The sequence below is a fragment of the Spermophilus citellus genome (genome assembly GCF_964194105.1).
Source record: "Spermophilus citellus genome assembly, chromosome: 2".
NCBI lineage: Eukaryota > Metazoa > Chordata > Mammalia > Rodentia > Sciuridae > Spermophilus > Spermophilus citellus.
This window is the reverse complement of record NC_138183.1, coordinates 181327012-181347548: the sequence shown is the minus strand read 5'-3', so window position 1 is coordinate 181347548 and position 20537 is coordinate 181327012. Positions and strand designations below refer to the sequence as shown.

The 20537-nt window shown below is 30.2% G+C and overlaps 1 protein-coding gene across 4 annotated transcripts in view; it reads left to right on the top strand.

The window, feature by feature from the left end:
- The window catches only part of TMEM135 (transmembrane protein 135), a 255840-nt gene that overhangs the window by 37266 nt on the left and 198037 nt on the right, over positions 1-20537 (top strand). For 2 of the 4 annotated variants that reach the window (XM_081282558.1, XM_081282557.1), the window contains one exon: positions 6950-6983. The exons of 1 other annotated variant lie outside the window; for it this stretch is intronic. In XM_081282558.1, coding sequence (XP_081138684.1) covers positions 6950-6983 — 34 coding nt within the window. Of the gene's footprint in view, positions 1-6949; positions 6984-16663; positions 16723-20537 lie in introns of all 4 variants that reach the window. One more of the 4 variants, XM_081282559.1, reaches the window with a different exon arrangement.

The following is a 20537-nucleotide window of genomic DNA, read 5'->3' as shown; positions in this document are numbered from 1 at the left end:
TTTAACCATTGCTAGATATCCTCATAGGATGAATCAGTCTTTGCTGAGAACTACTGATCTATATTTTTTGCTAATTTCTTTGGTCTAGGCTTATCATTTTCTGAGAGAAAGTTGTAAAATCTTCAACTGTAATTCAGAATTATTTATTTCTCTTTGAATCTGTCAGTTTCTGTGTTTCTTTTTCTTTTTTTTTGCTTATGATTACCATTTCTTCTTGATCAGTTGATTCTTTTATTCCATATGAAATATTCTTCTCTAGCTTGGATAATATTATTTGTTCTAAAGTCTATTTTTATTTGATATTAATATACTCTACGCTTCTCATGCTTACTCTTTGAATAATCTACATTTTTCTTTCTAATTAATTTCAAGCATCTGTGTCTTTATAGTAAAAGTACATATTTTTGCAAATAGTGTGTAATTGGGTCTTCTGATTTTTTTGTTATCGATTGTGCTAGTTTTTGCCATTTAAAAAACATTTTTAGTTGTAGATAGACATCATAACTTCATTATTTATTTATTTATGTGGTGCTGAAGATCAAACCCAGTGACTCACACATGCTAGGTAAGTGTTCTAGCACTGAACTACAACCGTGGCCCTAGTTTTGCCCTTTAATTGAGTATTTGGTTCATTAACATTTTATTTATTGATAGTGCTAGGATAGATCTGCATTTTATTATTTGTTTTTTATTTTTCATTTTCTGTTCCTCCTTCCTTTGCTTCATTTGAATTTTTAAAAATAATTCCACTTTAATTATTTTGTTATTTTTTTTATTACTTTCTGTATGGATTACAATATACATGTTTAAATTCACAACTTCTTAGTGTTAATATTTTACCACTCCACAAAATGTAGAAATCTCTCTGGGTCAATCCTAGCAACTGCTTACCATAGGATTTAAATATTGTTTTTCCTGTTTCAGTGAGTACTATCATTATTTCAAGTGCAGTGGCACCAATATAAAAGTGTATAATTAATATCTAAAGCAATAACTTCTCTTAGGGCATAAAGAGTAGTTTCCTGGAAGAGGATAACATAGATTTGGGGTGCTGGTTTATTTCCTATTTCATGTTCATTTTTGTTAAGTGAATTTTTAGAAAGTTTTTTCCTTTTATTTTCCCATAAGTGAGGTTTTGTTCACTTATTATTGTTTGATTTGTTAGACACTGTTTATAGAACATTTCTGGTATTTTATGTCATGAGCTAGTCTAAATATTCATTGAAATAGTTTTTATTGTTTAAAAGACATTAAAAAATTAAGTCTGACTTTAACTTCTTTATAACTGCTATTACATGCTTGCTGAAGAAAAGTTGATTTTCTCCTTGATTTTATTGTTATATAATTGTACTCTGTGATGTGTGTTGCTTTAGTTCTGTTGTTTAATGATGTTAACAATACTGGGAAGTAGCTCTGTAGTTCTTTACCTTGAAAGCTATGTATGAATATGCATATCTTCCACAACTCCTGGTTGGGTCTGGTTGAAAACTGTAAGTTTTAGCCTTTTTTTTTTATTTTTTTAGCTTTTTAGTGTTGTTTGTTCAAAAGCTAGTGACAATTTTACAAAGCAGTTTTTTTTTTTTTTTAGTTAAACTTTAAAACCATTTTGGTTTATATCTTTATATGCTCTCTTATAGTATGTCTTGTAAGAGTTAATGTAGTGGCCTAATGTGCTCTAAAAAAAGGTATATTAAGAACTATGTAATGTTTTGAACAACCAACAATAAAATAATTTAAAAAAAATATACTTACCAGATTTATAGTGAGATTTCATTAAATGCCAAGATTCCCTAGTAGTTCATAATTTTCAAAGGTTGACGTTTTGTGTATCTTAAAATGTAACACATTAGCATTGTTTTTATTATAAGAAAAAGGAATTTACAATTATATCTATAATTCACAGAGAAAATCAATGATATGCTGATGGAGATGGCTAGTAAGTTGCTGGAAATGTGTCTAGATTTAGGGAAAGATGGTAATTAAAAAAATTTGGAAGTTTCCTTCTAAAAGGTGGTCGTTGTAGCTGTGGGATATATTGGAGTAGTAAGACCCAGAATAATAAGAAGAGGCCTGAGATTTAAAGTTGGGAAACAGCTGTTTAAGGAGCTAATTGAAATGTGTGCAGTTGAGTCAGTCTTTTGGTAACAGTCACCAGAGTGGAAGAAATACATTGTGGAAGATTAGGAGTCTCCGCCCCTCTTCCCAAATTGTAAATAGTGAAAGTCCTAGTTTTTTAAACCTTTAAAGCTTTACTTAATGAAGAAAATCTTACTCCATTATTATATACATTTTGTATTCAGTTGTATATCACTTTTCCAAAAAGTATTTAATAAGGTAAGTATATACACTATAGATCTCTATCTGCCTACCTACCTGTTCACCTATTTGGATATAAATATAGACGCACAGATGAAGATCTATCTATATCCATATATGTGTCTTCATCTATATTGGATTAACTCTTTCCTCCATGCCTTTTTTTCTTTCTCTAATCTATTTATCCCTTCATCCCTCCATCCTTCCATCCCTTCATCCCTTCATTAGTTCCTCCTTCTCTCCTTCTTTCCCTCTTTTCACAGAGCTAAACATGCTTTGCCAGCTACTTCCTGACACCTAGTAAGAGGGAGGCTTACTTAAATCTTAATCACATCATTGTGGGGTTCTGAGAAAGCTTTGAAGTTGTTTCCAGGGTTGCTTAAAAAATTTGTTCAACAAAGAACTGTGATCATAGTAACTCAGCAGGAAACATTGGTAACATTGAGTTTATCCCTAGGAGGGCTGTTAAGACTAGTCCTCTCTTTCTTTTTTTTAGGAAGTGCTTTGTTTGTGGTTTAGAAAGAAGTTGTTCTGATAGATTTCATTTTGTAGAATTACTATGGAATTTGCTTTGATATTTAGTATTAGTTTAGATAATTTAAAAACTGCAGTATGCTGAAACTTGGACATGTATTAAAATATCAAAAATAGCATATTTCTTTCAAGCATACATAGTGGTTGAGTTATTAAATTGCAAGATAGTAGGTTTGAAGCTCCTAAACATATATGACCAAATGATTAAAGTGCATATAATGTGTGAATAAAAGAATCATGAATTTAGTGTATAAATTCTTGGTTATCTTCAAGTTTAAGTGGCAAGACCTTGAGGACTTCTGAAAAGCCAACTCTGTGTTATGTACTATATATGATTGTGTACTATATATGATTGCTTCAGAGTGGAAGTTTGTCTTGTTTATTTCTTTTCCTTAAAGAAGTATTTTTATAATCTTCTAAAATATTTTGACAGATGAAAATCTATTATATCTTCAAGGATCTTTGTGATGATTAAATAGTATTTCTTTATATAATTACAATTTTTATGACCTTTCACTTTGTTTTAATCTCTAATTTCTCCTAATTTAGAGAATATTAAGTATTTCTATATTATACTTTATATGCATATATAGGATATACAAATATTTAGAATTTAGGGGTTATGTTGTTCCTAGTATACTCTCCAGTGACCTCAGTTTTGAAATGTGTTACATGTCATTCAAAATTTTGAGGTTAGCTAAAGAATATATGCACTGAAGTTTTTTTTTGCATTGAGGTTTCAAAAGCATTGTCATAAATTTAGAAATGATAATGATGTGAGAAGATAATGCTTAGAATTTAAGCAGTATATAAGGATATTTTCAACTATTAAAATGTTATATAAAATTTAATGTTTCCTATAGGAATGCTTATAGTCTGACTAGTTTTTTTAAAGATAATACCTCTATATATGAACATGAATACTCAACTAAAGTTTTGTATGAAAACTTAAGGTGTTCATTCCTTTCCTCCGAGAGAGAGAGAGAGAGAGAGAGAGAGAGAGAGAGAGAGAGAACGACAGCGAGCGAGCTAGTGAGAGAGCATGTACAGACTTATCCATGGTTTAAAGAAATAGTATTTATTTGGTCATCTTCATCAACCTAGTGATTTTCAGTAGGGTGGGAGTATATGTACATCCAAATCTCCTGTGAAATTTAACAGGTAGTTTATTGTCCTTCTTGATCCCAGTCTCCTCTTTTCTAAGTGGTACCTTTTCCTTCCCCATCACTGTTTCTTTCAGATTTAGGTGATTAGTTTCTCAGGTTCATGTGATACCTAACATAATTAGAGAAATGATTAAATAAATCTGTTTGATATTGTAAAACTACAAAGTTGACATTGGCATAAGGGATGAAGACATTTTACCAAGGAAATTCTATCAAAAAGGATGTAACTCTATAATCCAAACTATCATGCTTTTCACAGAGACTGACCTGTCATTCTTGCGGTATTAACTGCCAGGTTGGAACAAGGTTGGGAAGGGGGTGATTTAGAGAAGGATAAATTGAAACTTGAGATCAGAATAGGCCATGAGGTAATAAAAATACATCCTCTGCTTTTTTACAATGGTAAGAGAATGTCAAGTCTTTATTCATCCTCAAAGCACAGAAACCTGTGAAGAAAGCATTTTAAATAAGTCAGTGAGTTTCAGACATAAGAAGTAAGTTGATACTATAAAAATTTTCTGCTGGAGAAGCAATTCTTGGGATAGAATCTGAAACTGAAGGCAGATGAATTGACTCCTAATTCCATTGTGTGTTTGCCATTAATTCATTTTTAAGGAAACCACTTAACTTCTTTGATTCTTTGATTCAATAGATAAGGATAATCATTTCTGCTTGCTAATGAATTATTATCATTAGTTGGTCTTCCCTCTTTCTAGTCTGTGCAGGTATGTGTCTAAAATATTTGTCTGTATGTTTTATAAGACTTGACTTCCTAGAAATACTTTGATGGTTATATGTTTAGTAATTCTGCAATTAGCATTGCCAGCTACTATTGTTGGTTTGTGGAAATAGAAAGGTACGCACTACAATCTTTGTCCTGTGGTTAAAGATAAAGTTTTATATACAGGTTGATGGAAGTTAGTGATGAAACTGTAGCTGCATTACTATTCAGTATTATAGAATAAAGTTAGTAGAACAGTTGCTTTTAAAAATAGCATCATATGCATTCTTAGTTTTCTTCATAATGAAATATATTATCAGTTAATGACACTGAAAGAACAGAAACATTTTTATTTGGGAATTTATAACTAAAGAATATTTATTTCTTCATTCATAATTGGCTTTTGATAAAAATAGGTATCTCTTGTGAAGTATTTTACTTTTTTCTGTGTATGTGTTTAACTTATGGATATTAATTTTTCTTTATAATTTATTAAAAATAAGTAATATTGGAATATTTTTGCTTTATAATTTGGTAAGAACTGGCAAAGTTGAACAGAATTAGCAAGAAAATTTTAATCCACATATAGAAAACAAGACACAAAAGTGACCCGAGAAATCATCTTACCACTGATCAAATTTTAAGTCCTTATTTGGAGTGGCAATAGGATTCTGGTGTTTTTCTAAGGTACATTAAGACCAATGGAGGAGGGAGATTCCCTAGCATGTTTGGCACAGTGATACCTGTATATTCTTACTTTTCAACTAAAGTAAGTTTAATATTATATTTTATATTTTGATGATTACATGTAAATTATTTTTAAAATCATGTTTAAGAAATGTCAGTAAAGTCCTGTTCCTTCATTTTAACTCAAGATGACAGAGTGCCAGAGAAATAAATTTAACTAGAGCCCCTGATTTCCTAGCCTCACTTTATCACTGTGCAGTTAAATCACATTGCCTCCATGTGTCTTTGGGAATATTAAAAATCTAGTAAGCCATTTTACATAATGAACAATCAATATTATATATGTATTTGATAACAAGAAGACTTCATTGACAATATTAATATGCAGACCTGGAATATTTAAATGAGAACAATTTGATATTGGTATTGGTTTCATATATAAAGTTTTTTAATACCAGGGATTGAATCCAGGGGCACGTAACCACTGAGCCACATCCCCATCCCTTTTTTTGTATTTTGTTAAGAGACAGGGTCTCTCTAAATAGTTGGGGAGCCTTGCTAAGTTGCTGAGGCTGGCTTTGAACTTGAGATCCTCCTGCCTCAGCCTCCCTAGCCACTGGAATTAGAGGCATACGCCACCGCTCCTAGCTTAAAGTATTTTATTCTTTGAGTACTGAAAGTGTTCAACATTCAAACCCAAATAAGTTTTTGAAATTTTTGGAGTTTATTATTTGAACTCTTAAAGTATGTTAAAGATGTTCTAGTGAATAAGATGTATTTCATTCATTCCTTATACACTGTATAAATTAAATAAACTGTTTAAAAGCAGACAATAGAGCTTGAGTTTCTGTCTGAATTTTCATTAAATAAGCTTGATGAATATACAGCTTTTATGTAAAGGGAGTGTTTATAGCTTTCATTTATCCTTAGGAAGCTTTAACTTGATAAACCTTCCTAAATTCCTGATTTTTCACTTCACAATGAAATTAAAACCAAGGTGATTTCATGTAATGTGTAATGACATCGAATGTTATAAATGATCATGTATAAAACAAATAGAATTCTTGAGTTTTGGAGGATAAATTTGCATGTATTCAGAATTTTTATGGATTTGACTTTTTGGCAGGATGAATTTGTTTAGAATTCTGTAGCATAAGCTGGGTGTGGTGGCCTACACCTGCAGTCCCATTGTTTGGCAGGTCAAAAAAGGGAGAATGCTTGAGCCCAGGAGTTGGAGATCAGGCTGTACAATCTGGACAATGTATTGAAATCCTGTATGGAAAAAAAAAAAAGAAATTCTTTTAACAAACATACTCTAACCTTTAAGTAGAATGATTTAGAACTATTTAGATCCAACTATTAAGATAGTAAAAACTTAGTTTGGCACTATGCACCCATTTTTCTAAGATACCAGTATGTTTTTCAACTCCTGAAAATTATTTTGATAGATTTATTAAAAAAAGATAAAATGACCATTGAATCAAATTGAAGTTTAATCTTACTCTCTTTTTAAAATTATTTTCAGGAGAGGGCTGCTCACAATTTATATGGCCAACTTGGTAAGTAATGCTCTCTTTTTTTTAACTGACTTTTCCATATGCTTTTTAATTTTTTAAAAATTACATTTTCTTAAAAAAAGGAAAACTAATTCAATTTGAGAATATTTTTCCATCTCTATTTTAAAGGACAAACTTAAATGTTTAAAAGAACCTTGGTACCATCTGCTTTGTTTTTATCCTATAGGACTGACTTTCTCTTATTTTAGTAGGAAAGTGATTCATTGTCCTGTGCCCTTCATGACTTTTTTTCTCTAAGCTTACATTTTCACATTACTGTATATCTAGTTCTCTCCCTGTATGTTGAATTTCATATTCTGCCTCTGCTGCCATTTCTTATAGGAAAAATGTTTTAAGGATGAATTTTTTTGATATACCTATTTAAACATTAAAACACCATGGTACTATCTCCAAAGACTGAGTGAGTACATTTAATAATATAATTGGTTAGGCTTCTAAATTGACAGAATTGAAGTTAATATTATCTAGTCTGATATCCTTTATTTAATATTATCTAGTCTGATATTCTGATATACATACATATATTTGTAATATATGTATGTATATGTGTGTGTATAAAATATATATATATATATATATATATATATATATATATATATATAATCATTCAATTCTACCATTAAGTTCATATTTTAAGAACATATTCACATTAATATCTTTTAAAGTTGCGTAATAGAATTGATAGGCAACATTAAAAAATTCATTTAAGCAGGGATAATTTATTTACCTAAGGATAGATAGTTTTAAAAATTCTATAATAAGGGAGTATATTTCAGAGATATATTTAGCAATTCATTTCAGTGGTAAAATAATTTTTGTTCAGTACCCATGTGTTAGTAGTTACTATGCTAGATGCTGGCCCATGAGATAGTCATTTCATTGATGGAGAAGTTATAGTAGAAATAATAATGGATAAAAAGTACTAAAAGATGACTGGTAGGGTACTGTAGCACCTCAGAGGAGCTGGGTCAGAGAAAAGTGGTTCTAATCTTTTTGAGTCATAGATCTCTTTAAGACTTTGATGACAGGATGGACATTCTTCATAGAGAACTGCTCATGTACATACAAAGACTTAAATTTCTATACAGTTTCAGAGGTTTCATGTACCATAGATTAGGAAAGTAAAGGGTACATTATAATAAGTTATTTAAAAATATATACTGTAGAAAACTAAGTATTCTAAGCTCTTAATTGAAGTGAGATGGGCATTTCTAGACATCAGGAGAGCAAAGTGTTTCATTTTTTGTCTTATTCTTTATGAAAGAAATCTAACAATAATGTAAATTATATGAAGTCAGGAACTTTTTCTATTTTATCTCCCATTGTACTACAAGTACCTAATCATAGTTTGGCTTGTTGTAGAGATTTGATTAATATTTTGTTGATTTAATAATAATCTTTCTGGCTTTACAATTCTAAGTTGACAGTAATTTAAATATAATAATGCTTTATTTTTGTTCTCCATAGATACTTTTTGAAATCTGTTCTCTGTCTGTTTTTACTTTATCGGTATTTTGTCTTTTCTCTCAATTGTTTTTGCGATTTCTTTTCAAAGAATTTATCTTGGCAAGTTGTATTCATTAGGATGTAGAATTTTCATTTAGTTTAATCAGGACCTAGTTTGCTTCTTCAGTCTGAGGACTAATAGATCTGGAATTAAATTCATATCCATTCTCTCTTTGATCTTGCTTCTTCCTGGGCTCTATATTGAGTTATTTTAACAGGAATTCCTTGTAGATGTATGTCAAACTGCATTTTCCTTTTCATGATTTTATTATTGCTGTTAACATTTTCCCACTTTCTCATCTCTGCTTAATTCTGGCTGTCTCTTCAGGCCTGTCTTCAAGTTAACTAAGTTGTGTGTACATGTTAGGGATTGAACCAAGGGCCTTGTTTATCCTATCTGTTAAACATTTAATTTGAATTATGTAGCTTTAATTTTATAAAGGTGATACGTATCATACATAACAAGTCCAGAAATATTTTATAAAACAATCGTCTATCTCTATAATACTTTTTTCCATTATTTATTGGTTGTAACCTGCTTGTTTCTTTACAAGATGACTTTATGATATCATTTTCTCTAGAGAGGAAAAAATATAATTCAGTCTTTCCTCTTACATTATTTATGAAATATGTTTTCTAAATTATTCATATTTGAAATAGTTAAACCATGTGACTTAATACACAGACTTCAATTCTGTTTTAGGTAGTAGTTCTAAAACATGGGAATTCTAAAAAATTGCCTGTAGTTCAATTTCCATTAGTAAAAAATTCATAAAGTATTGGTATATTAATAATAATATTAATAATAATAATATTTATTTCATTTTCTTAATAGGAAGAAGCTTCCATTTTAAGTAGGCCTTGATAAGATGTTACTACTTTACATGTTTGATGATTGAAAAAACTTTTGGCAATCTATTTTCTGGTTCTGGGCATTTCAAATCTATTTCTTTGTCATTATCTACATATTTCCAGGGGTTGGCATGTCTGTATGTTAGTGTGTCCTCTGATCTTTCACTTTAATGTCATGACAGGGTAAATTGGCACAGTGAATGGTGGATTATTGCTAGAAATCACTCTTCATGTACTACCAGAAATCAATTTTCTAAACCTAGAATCAGGTGTAAAGCAAATTAATAAATATATATTGATATACTAAATTATTCACTTGAAATACTAGTAAACTGGATTCCAAAATGCCTGTGACTATTCACTTCAAGAAGAAATCTGATAGAGAAATCAGAAAGTAATGTCATAGTGTTGTTAATCATTTGTGGTTAAAATATCTTGGTTTTGCAAATGTTGTCAGTATGTGGATATTTGAACAGATTATTTAATGCTTTTCTCAAGACTTGGAAGGAGCCTGTAAAATTAGGAGTCTATGACTCTGGCCTTCTCTCTTACTTTCTGCTTCCTCATTTTCTACTTTAACACCACTGCCCACTCTGGTGTTCAGAGAGCATGACAAGCATGCTTCTTGAAGAACTTGGTTTTTGTTCTCAATATTTTGAACTCTTAACCTCAGCATGTCCTGCTTTATCATTTCAATGAGACTCTGCTGAAATGCCACTGTTTTGTAGTTTTCCTTGTCTATCCCACATAAAATAATAGTCACCTTCCATGTCACACATACTCTTTACCCATAACACATGATTAATATTTTTCCCCTAAAGTATTTTTAACATTTGATTTTTTTTGTTGTTATTATTTTATTGTCCGTCTTCTTTTTTTTATTTTTATTTTTTAGTTGTAGATGGACACAACACCTTTATTTTGTTTATTTAGTTTGTTTGTATGGTGCTGGGGATTGAATCCTGTGCCTCACGCATGCTAGTCAAGCACTCTACCATTGAGCCATAGCCCCAGCCCTTATTGTCTGTCTTCTAACCTTGAGTTTTTATAGATTTTTTTTATTTTTTTTTTATGATACTAGAGGTTGAACCCAGGGAAGCTGTATCACTGAGTTCTTTCCCCAGTACTTCAGCCCTTTTTATTTATTTATTTATTTATTTGTTTAGATATTTATTTTTTAGTTATAGTTGGACACAGTACCTTTATTTTTGTTTATTATTTTTATGTGGTGCTGAGGATCGAACCCAGGGCCTCGCATGTGCTAGGCGATTGCTCTATACCTGAACCACAACCCCAGCCCCAGCCCTTTTTATTTTATTTTATTGTTTTGAGACAAGGCCTCACTAAGTTATGAAGGCTGGCCTTGAACTTGTGATCCTCCTACCTCAGTCTCCCAAGAAGCTGGGTTTATAGGAGGCACCCCAACACCTGGCTTTTCTTTCTTATACTTAAAAAAAAAGCTTTAAAATGTAATATACCTTTATATGCCTGGGTATTAGGATGAATTTGAGGTTTTTTTTTTTTTTTAGCCACTCACATGCTTTCTGTAATAGCACATATTGTATCCTTTAATACCCCAAATAATGTGTATATTTATGCACTGTAATTTTAAAATAAACTTCTAAAACTTATGTATATTGTCTGGTATAATTTACAAATTCCAGGAGAAGAGGTCTTTGACTTTGATCATTTGTGTTGGATAGAGGGCTTTTATAGTACTTATTTAAAAAAAAATGAAACCTTGTATTTTGAAATAATTGTAGGTTCGTATGTAGTTGTAAAAATAATACAGGGAACTCATATCCTCTTTACCCAGCTTCCTCTAGTAGTGACATTTTGAAATATCTATAATATCAAAGCCCTGGTGTTTAACTGATACAGACAAGATAAAGAATGTTTCTTTCACCCCAAGTATCCCTTATGCTGCCCTTTTTATAGCCATACATGCATTCCTCTTCTGTCTTCTTAACTCCTTGACAGCCACTAATCAATCTGTAATTTTGTTATCTTAAAGTTATATAAATGGAGTCATATAGTGTATAACCATTTGGAATTAGCTAATTTCACTCAGCATAATTCTCTGGGTATTCATTCAAGTTGTATGTATCACTTGTTCATTCCTTTTTATTGATGAGCAGTATTGCTTGCTATGGATATATTCATTGGAGGACATTTGGCTTATATCCAGTTTTGGGTTATTGTGAATAAAGCTACTGTAAACATTCATGCACAAGTTTTTGTGTGGGTATGAACTTTTGCCTGGAAAAATGCTAGCAGGCCAATTGCTGGATTAGATGGTGGTTATGTGTTTTATTTTTAAAGAAACTATCAAATTATATTCTAGAGTAAAGGCTATACCACTTTGGTAGTATTCCTAGTCTAGAATAAATCATTGAATCTCTAGTTCTTTCTTATTTGAAACCCCCCTTTTTTTTTGAGTGGGGGTATATTTGTCTTTTTTTATTTTTAAGTTTGTAATTTTTGTGAATGGATTAGTAAATTGCAGTTTAAAAAAGATTCTGGGAAAATGCAGAAGTTGATTTGGTCTTTTATCTTTTGTTAGGCAGTTATAAAAGGTTTGTATTTAAAAAATTTAATGAAGTCAGAGTCTTTACATGTAGATTTTGACTTTGTCTAAGGAAAGTGAATTTGCAAATGATCATGATATATTATGGAAGCGAATGAAAACCGAATAAGCTTCATGTTCAGTTTATCTAAATAGAACCATTAATTTATGACCATTTATTATTATCATACTGAGAGGAGAGTTGGAACAAAATAGATGAAGGATTTTGACATTTTCAGAGAAAAATGAATTTAATCTATAGAAGTAATTTTCTGATATAACTTGTTTATATTGTTACAAGATAGACTAAGATGAAATTATTAACTTTTAACTTCAAATTTGTAAATGTTAGGTTTATTTAAACAAAATATGTATTGTATTTTGCTATATGTTTCTGATTTGAGAAATATAGAAAAGCATAAAGAAAAGATTAAAATTTATCTGTAATTTTACCCTTTAATAATTACTGATATTTTTGTGTTTATTTTTTATTTTGCTTCTTCTTCAATGTGTTTTAAATACATAAACAAAGTGCACACACTAAGTACATGTTGAAGGCCCATATTTTAAATTCAGGGCATATTGTTTTATAATATACTTCTTTTGTTACTGTGTCATACAATTTTTTTTGTAAGGATTAAATTATTTTGGGAAGATTTACTCCTTTTTAAATTCTTGGTTATATCTTCATTATATTAGGTTGGTTTTATACATACATCTGTACTACATAATGACACTCAAGTTGTTGGGAGACAATGAAATAATAATTGCTTGGTAAATTATAATGTAATTTTGTTAGTTTTGGCTATGGTACTTACCCATTCCTTAATTATTTTGATTAAAGATTTAAAGATACTGTCATGTCTTTGAATGAATTCTGATAGAAAAATATATAGAATTAGTTCTGTATTATCTTTGTCTTTATTTTCATCAGTGGACTTTTTTTTTTTTAAGAAAGCAATTTGCTGGGTATTGGAACATGAAATAAGTGGTTATTTTGTTCTTATACTTAATTTAATTGAGGGAACAAGGTAGGTAAACGTCTGGATTTTAAATGAATAGATGATTAGTAGACCAAGACTTCATACTTTTCTGGGGGAGAAATTTGTAAACTAAGGAGAGTAAATAAACCTCATATCTGTTTTTTAGATTTTTTGAAAATTAAATTTATTCTAACTGGCACATAAAAGTAAAACTTATACATATCAATAAGGTAATATGACATTTTGATACAAGTCAACATTGTGAAAGTGCTTGTACTATATAATTGGGAATCTAAATTTTGCTGATTGTGGTTTGGGTTTGGCACTGTTGGGAACATGTAAAGAACTGTATACTCTCAAAAAGGGGACAACTTTATTGATACTTTCATTGTAAAAAGGTCTTCCCTTATAGTTACTTTCATTACACATGGTATTTTCCAGTAAGTCCTAATAAGTTGAAGTTATTAGATTACTAGTTTTTATAATTTAATGATAAACGACCATTTAAAAAATAAGACACATATCAATGGACTTAATACCTGTCTAAAAATATTGTTCCTTGTTATATGTTGTTTAGCATGTTTTAGAGGAAGACTGTACAATTTTTAAAATAACATTATTTCCTAGACTTTTGAAATCAATAGTGAATTAGTAGTTAAAGGTTAAAATAAGTAAAAGGGATATAGGGGATATAGAAGATGTACAAAATAAAGAAATATTTTCTCTGGCTTCTGCCAAGATAATAGTAGTAAATAATGAAAAAGTTTTCCTGGGGTTCATATGCCACAACCAATTACCCACATGAACACCAGCTGCTAGAATTCAGCTTTGCCATGGTATAATTTAAGAGAACACATAAGCTAAATTTGCATTTATGTGATTTTTCTTTATTATGTTGGTTGTGACAATAACTGGGGTTTCTCATTTCTCATATGCTTTTAACAGTTATTTAAAATAGGATGTCAAGTGTAATTCTTTTATGTTTAATTTACTTATAAGAAAAATAATTTAAGACAAATAAAAATCCTTCTGTATAAGTCCATTTGAAAACTTCTTCATAATTTCATTTATGCCACCAAACATTTAACAATGTATGCATTTTAAAATTGTAAACATACATCTAGTAGGCTTCTCTATAGCATTTATTTGTTAATGTTAAACATGCAGTGTCTTTGATTAAAACATCTGTATTTGATTTTTCAAACATAAGGATTGAAAATGTTGATTCATGTGTTTTTTTATAAGGACACTTCAATTTAATGAAATTTAACAGGTATTATATATATCAGCGCTGTGCTGGGCACATGGGAATAGGAAAGAAATACAAGAAAGATTGTAAATGAGTTGGAAAATTTGACAGATGAATGCAAAAGAAATAAAATAGTAGTAATAAACTTAAAAAGAAAAGAATTATAAACACTTTTTCAAATTACTTCCCTAAGCTTTCCCATGCAGCAAATGGCATCAGTCATTCATCCAGTTTCTTAGGCTGGAAACTTAGGCATTTTTAATTCTTTTCTTTCTTTATACTCTTAGTTTAAGCCATGAAGAAATTTTATTTTACTTCTAAAATACAATCTGAATTTTACTATGTCTAACTGTCTCCATGGTTCTAATCACAGTTTAAGCCTTAACATCTCATCTTAGCTATCTTAATAGGCCAACTAGTTTACACCTTGCCACTCTTCATGTAGTCTTTCTTCTATGTACATTAGAGTTATTAGAGATACAAATTAGAGCATGTTGATCCTCAACTTAAAACAGAAAAACTTTACTTTTCTACTGCAATCCTTTTAAAATTCATTTGCCTTAGTGTGCTTCACGAGACTCTTGATGAATGCCTCACCTCTCTCTCTTCATCTACATCTAATCTTTCTTCTCATTCATCATTTTGTCTTTCTTTCTTTAAACATTTAAAACCTGTTAATTCTTATAATTTTAGTACTTGCTTTTTTTTTTTTTAATTTGGAAAGCTATTTCCCCAGATTTTTCTTGGGTAGTATCTTCATATTTGATCCAGTGTCACCTACTATTGTAGTTAAAGAATTTTCCCTTCACCTCTCTTCTTTAATTCATGATCATTACCTTTTTCCTGAACATTACTGGTAAGCTTGTGAGCATGAAAATGGTCAATATTAAGAACCATTGGATAACCATCATTTCTTTGAATGCTGCTGGTAACACTCAGTTGCATTTGTTTTCCTCATTTGAGGCAGTTTCTGTGATGGAAGTCACAACTTTTTTTCTTTTAAAATTTAGATGCATTAGGATAGAAATCCATCATATGTGTTAATAGTTATTTAAAATAGGATTATATAAGAGAAATTATAAAAGAGATTTCTTACAGGACTTATTGTAAGGGGCTTTATTGAAAGGATTTAGATAAGTTAATATTTTAAAATAAATTATGAAGTTACATTTTGTCTTTCCAAAGTCAAAATTTAGATTTCCTTTGTCTTGTTAAATTGTGTTCAGATATATCTCAAATAACCAATTACTATATAAGGTGACAACTATTTGTTTCATTTATTATTTCCAAATATGAAGTATTGAGTATGGGGTAAAACTATTTTCATTGGTTCATGTAACATTTCTTCTTATTTTCCTTTATTGGACAATTTAATACTGTGCTTTAAAGCTGTATCTCTACATTATTTTGTTTACTTTGAACTTTACACCTGTTTTCAAGACCTATGGGTGTTTTATATACTTCAATGCATTGCCTCTGAAGACTGCATAGTGTGCCAAAATATCTTTCCCTTGTATATATGCTTTCTAACAGTTTTGAGATATAATTCATAGACTAGAAAATTTACCATTTAAATGCTTACATTCCATTGTTTTTTGGCATTTTTTCACAGGATTTTGTGACCTTCATCACAATCTAATTTTGGTATATTTGTTCCATTGCATTTTACTTGATTTTCTGAGTGATAGATTGTTCTAATTCCTCAGTATAACAAAATCTCTTTTTATCTGTTTTGTGAGTTTCTCTGAGTGTGCATGAATAAAGGCTAAAAAGAAAGACGTTTTAGGTGGTATATTTTCTGTAGAAAGATATAATGTCTTGGAATGTGAGGAAACGTTACTTTAGTAGGTCATTCTGTTGTTACTTTGGGAGAGGTGTTGTCTTCTCTTCTTTGATCTGTGCTTCTGTTTGAATAATTTGATTATTCAACATAGGAATATTGTGGCTGAAGATTCAACTTTGAAATTAGTTTAAACTCTGTTATAAATTGCTTGACAGACTATTATAGGGTCACTCATACCAAGAATAAATGGGTATAATTGGGAGGGACATGTATTATTAAGACTTTATATGCTTTTGTTTTCTATTTGTCACAAGAAGATAACATTAAAATACATTAAAAAATTGAAAAATATGAATGTTAAGGAAAATTGTTAAAATTAAGAAAACAAATAAAATAATGTGAAGAGGCAGAATTTTATAAAGGGATATAAATAAGAGGGCAAAGCAAAGCAGTATAATAGCAAGAAAGGAAAAATTCAAAATGAATTTTAAAAGCTTATTAAGCACTTAGCATGCTATATTTGAATGTCCCCTCTAAAACTCATGTTGAAATTTAAATACTACTATAATGGTATGAAGAGGTGGAAGAGGTTTAGATCTTGAGGGTCCACATTAGGAGTGAACTAACGAATGGGTTATTTATCATTGGAATGGGTTTACTTCTTCTTGTTCTCTCTCTCTTTGCTCTTCTGCTATGTGATGCCTTCCGCCATGTATAATGCAGCAAGAATGTCTTTGCCCAATGACAGTAACTTGATATTGGACTTCCCAGTTGCCAGAACTGTGAGTCAATAATTTTTTGTTCATTATAAATTACCAGTATGGGGTATTCTGTTATAAAAGCACAAAATGGACTCAGGGGATGTGGTACCTCATTAATCCTGGGTAAGAATGGGAATCCTGTTTTCTAAGTAGTCTCTACTGATACCCTCAGGGTTGAAGGGAAGCAGAGGTCTTTTTACATATTGGTAAGTGGCACAAGGAAATGTAGGTAATGGATGTGTTAATTATCTTGAGTGTGATGATCTGTTTATAGTTGTATACATGGGTAAAAACTTATCAGATGTACTCCTAAATGTGTGGTGTTTATTGTGTCAGTTTTACCTCAAAAAAATGTTAAAAGTCATTTTTATAGGGCTGGGTTTGTGGTTCAGTGGTAGAGCACTTGCCTAGCACATGTGAGGCACTGGGTTAAAAATGCTGCATAAAAATAAATGGACAAAATAAAGGCTTTGTGTTCATCTACAACTAAAAAATAAAAAAATCATTTTTATAGCATCAAAAACTCCTCAAACATCCTAAAGTTTTCTATGCTCTATCAGTAAGTTAAAATACAGTCAGATTTTGCTAATTCAATTTTGAAATAAATTTTAAATACCAATTCTTTTCTATGTCCACTGCTACTATACTTCATGTCAAATGGATTTAAAATTCTCTTTGTTAATGAGATAGAGAAGCAAACCATTTATGAACAAATTTTATTGACTGATAAGTTATTTTTTTTCCTTACTGGAGTGAAATATAGAGTTACTTCCTTTGAGTCCTTCTTTCTGTACTGGTTGACTTTTTATTTATTCAGTTTTTACAGTTCACTCTAGATTTTGTGTGGAAAATGACCACCCTAGCTTTCCATTTCATATAGTAGGTATGTGGCTTTGTAGAAAGACCATCTAACTCCAGATTTCTAGCTGAGTGAATCTGGTCTTAATATTTCTGGAGAAATCATTTATGACTTGGGTGGCAGAAACCCACTGTAGAAGTCTTGCTCAGTGGCAGGGTAAAAGTTCCTCATGCAGAAGAGAGTCCTTTGTGTTATTGTTCTAGATGGTATACCATAATGGTTCAGGTAGTTTCAGCTCAGATTACAAAAACACAGTAGAATGAAGTAGTTAAGAACATGGGCTGTGGAGTCAGATCAATTTAAATTTGGGTCTTTCCATAGCATTTATGAACTTTGTGACTATAGTCACAAACCTAAGTTTCCTCATCTGTTTTTTATATTCTGTACTGTGATAATGAATCATTTCAGTAGGAAAGAAAAGATGAATAATTTAAAGAAATGTTTTAATAAAAAATTGTATTTTTGTCTGCTTTTAAAGTAATATGTTCATAATATAAAATTAATAATTAAATATAAATAAAAATGACATACATTTTAAAATTATAGATATTGTACCAAAGGGGAAATAATATTTGGGTCATTAGTCTTGCTACCATCGTATTCATAACATGTGATTGGCTTTCCAAAATGGCTTCTTGGAAGCTGATATGAAAGTAAGTTCTAGGATTTGAACCTGCCTTAGATACCTGTTACTTGAACATAGGTGTTCATTCACATTTCTACTTCTTCATTCTTTTACTAAATCTAGACTAAATAAGCCATTGTTAATAAACTTAAACATATAGTTCCCTAAATGTGGGCTTAGAAAAAAATGTATAGACCAACACTGAGAAAAAAATGTATAGACCAACACTAGCAAGGAAGGCTGAAGAAATGCTTAGTTTATTTAGCTCTCTCTAATTAATCCATGCACTATTTTCTTGGTATATTTTTTTTGGCTCATAGATTTAAAGAGAAAAATTTTAAGTTTTTAAATATTTACCATATGTTTTTCTGTATTTTTGTTTTCTTCTCTAAATTCTTAAGAGTTTTGAATTTTGTTTGTAATTTCCTGCAGTAATAACGTGAATGCTTGGTATGCATCAAATAATGCCTGCATGGTAGTACAGCTCATGTTTATTTATTACTTTGTAACATGTTTTTCCTATACATTTCCCATGTCAAAACCATCCTGTTAAATAGGCATCAAACAGGTTATTTTCCCATTATTGGAGTGAATAACAGAATGACTTCCTATGGGTTCTTCCTTATTATCACATGTATAGATGAAGAAAACTGACATTGGAACATATATGACTTCTCTGAAAACATACTGATAATATATAAGGTAGTATTGGAAACTCAGGCTTTGATGCTGGGTTTAGTCTTTTTTTCTAGGCCACTATATTCTATTTAAATACTGAATAATAACCTTTTAGAACTTAAGACTTTTTAATTGGATGATATCAAGAAACAAACTTCAAATATGGCAACAGTTGCTACATAGAATTTTATTATTTCATTTATGGTCTTTTAATTAAGGTTGAGCCTGAGGATCTGAATTGTAAAAAATTAGCACCACTCTGACAGCTTCAGGCAATAGCAGTATACCTCCATGTTAAATCATTTCATGTCAGATCTAGAAGTTAAGCATTACTTATACTTCTAGGAATTAAATTATTTAAGAGATTTGTATGTTTAAAACTAAAGTAACAATAGCTTATTTAACTTATACTCATTTAACAAGCTACTTAAGTCCTAAAAATATCTTTTATATTTGCTATATTTTGTAACTCTTGTTACTGTATTTCAGAGGGGTTTTATGAGATCTGTTCTTTCTTCTTTGATATCCATAGCTATGATTTAATATAACTTTTAAAAAACAGAAGCAAATAATGATTTTTTTGAGTGTAATAGTTATTAAGCTTATTGCTAGGATGAGACATACTTAATTTCTTAAATGTAAGGTAACATATCTTTATAACTTGTATGTAAAATTATTTCAATACTAAAGTTACCATTCAGAAAAATTTAGAGGCAAGTAGTAAAAATATTTACTTAAGTGCTTAAGAACTTTAATTTTTAAACAATGTATTATATTTTAAAAATTTTGGAGGAAAGTGTCTAGGGCTGATTCCTAGCCTGATTTAATTTTTCATCATTTGTTAAATGATGTGACTGACTGACTGAATGGTGTGTGATAATAGGTCTTTTATTCCCCTCCACTCCCAGTACTATCTTGTACCATTTAGTGGTACCTCTTAGCAGACTTTTTCATGAAGATAACATGAGTTTAAACTAACAATTAATTATACCATTTATCAGGAATGGTTTACTGTCTGGGGAGTTGTTTGGATGGAATCTATAATGTGTAGATTTTGGAATTTTTTACATTTGGGCACCAGTTATACTGTAATTGGGTTGAAAAAGTGAGCTGTACAATAAAGAAATTTAAGAGGTATAAATGGTTTTAATGTGTAGAAGAATAATAGCTCATTTAGAATAGTTTTGTAAGGTGTACCTTTTACATCTGCAATAGTGATTAACAAAGTAGAAGATGAAAAGTCCTGGTCCAGTTTATAAATGCCATTTGATGAAATTCACTTTGTAATTTCCATTTTTGCTTAAAAGTTGTAGGAGGCAGACAGAAATTACTGTGCTTGAAACTTGATTATGTATTTGTGTGCAAACTATGTATTTAAAAAAAAAGTGAAAAGGAAAGAAAAACATGTTTATACAAAAATGTACTATCACAACAGGGGCCTGAATCTTTCAGATCTGGTATGTATTATTTTACTTCTGTAGTTATATTTGATATTAGATGATTAATGGAAATAATAGTTTAATAAAGACATTTAAAGATTTAACCTTTTTTATTAAAAGCAAAAGTCCTTGTGACAGAATAGGTTTATTATACTAGCTAATATTAAATTGACTTTCTATACCTGAAAGTGTAGCAGTAACCCAGTACAGGTCAAATAAGAAACACATAAATGGT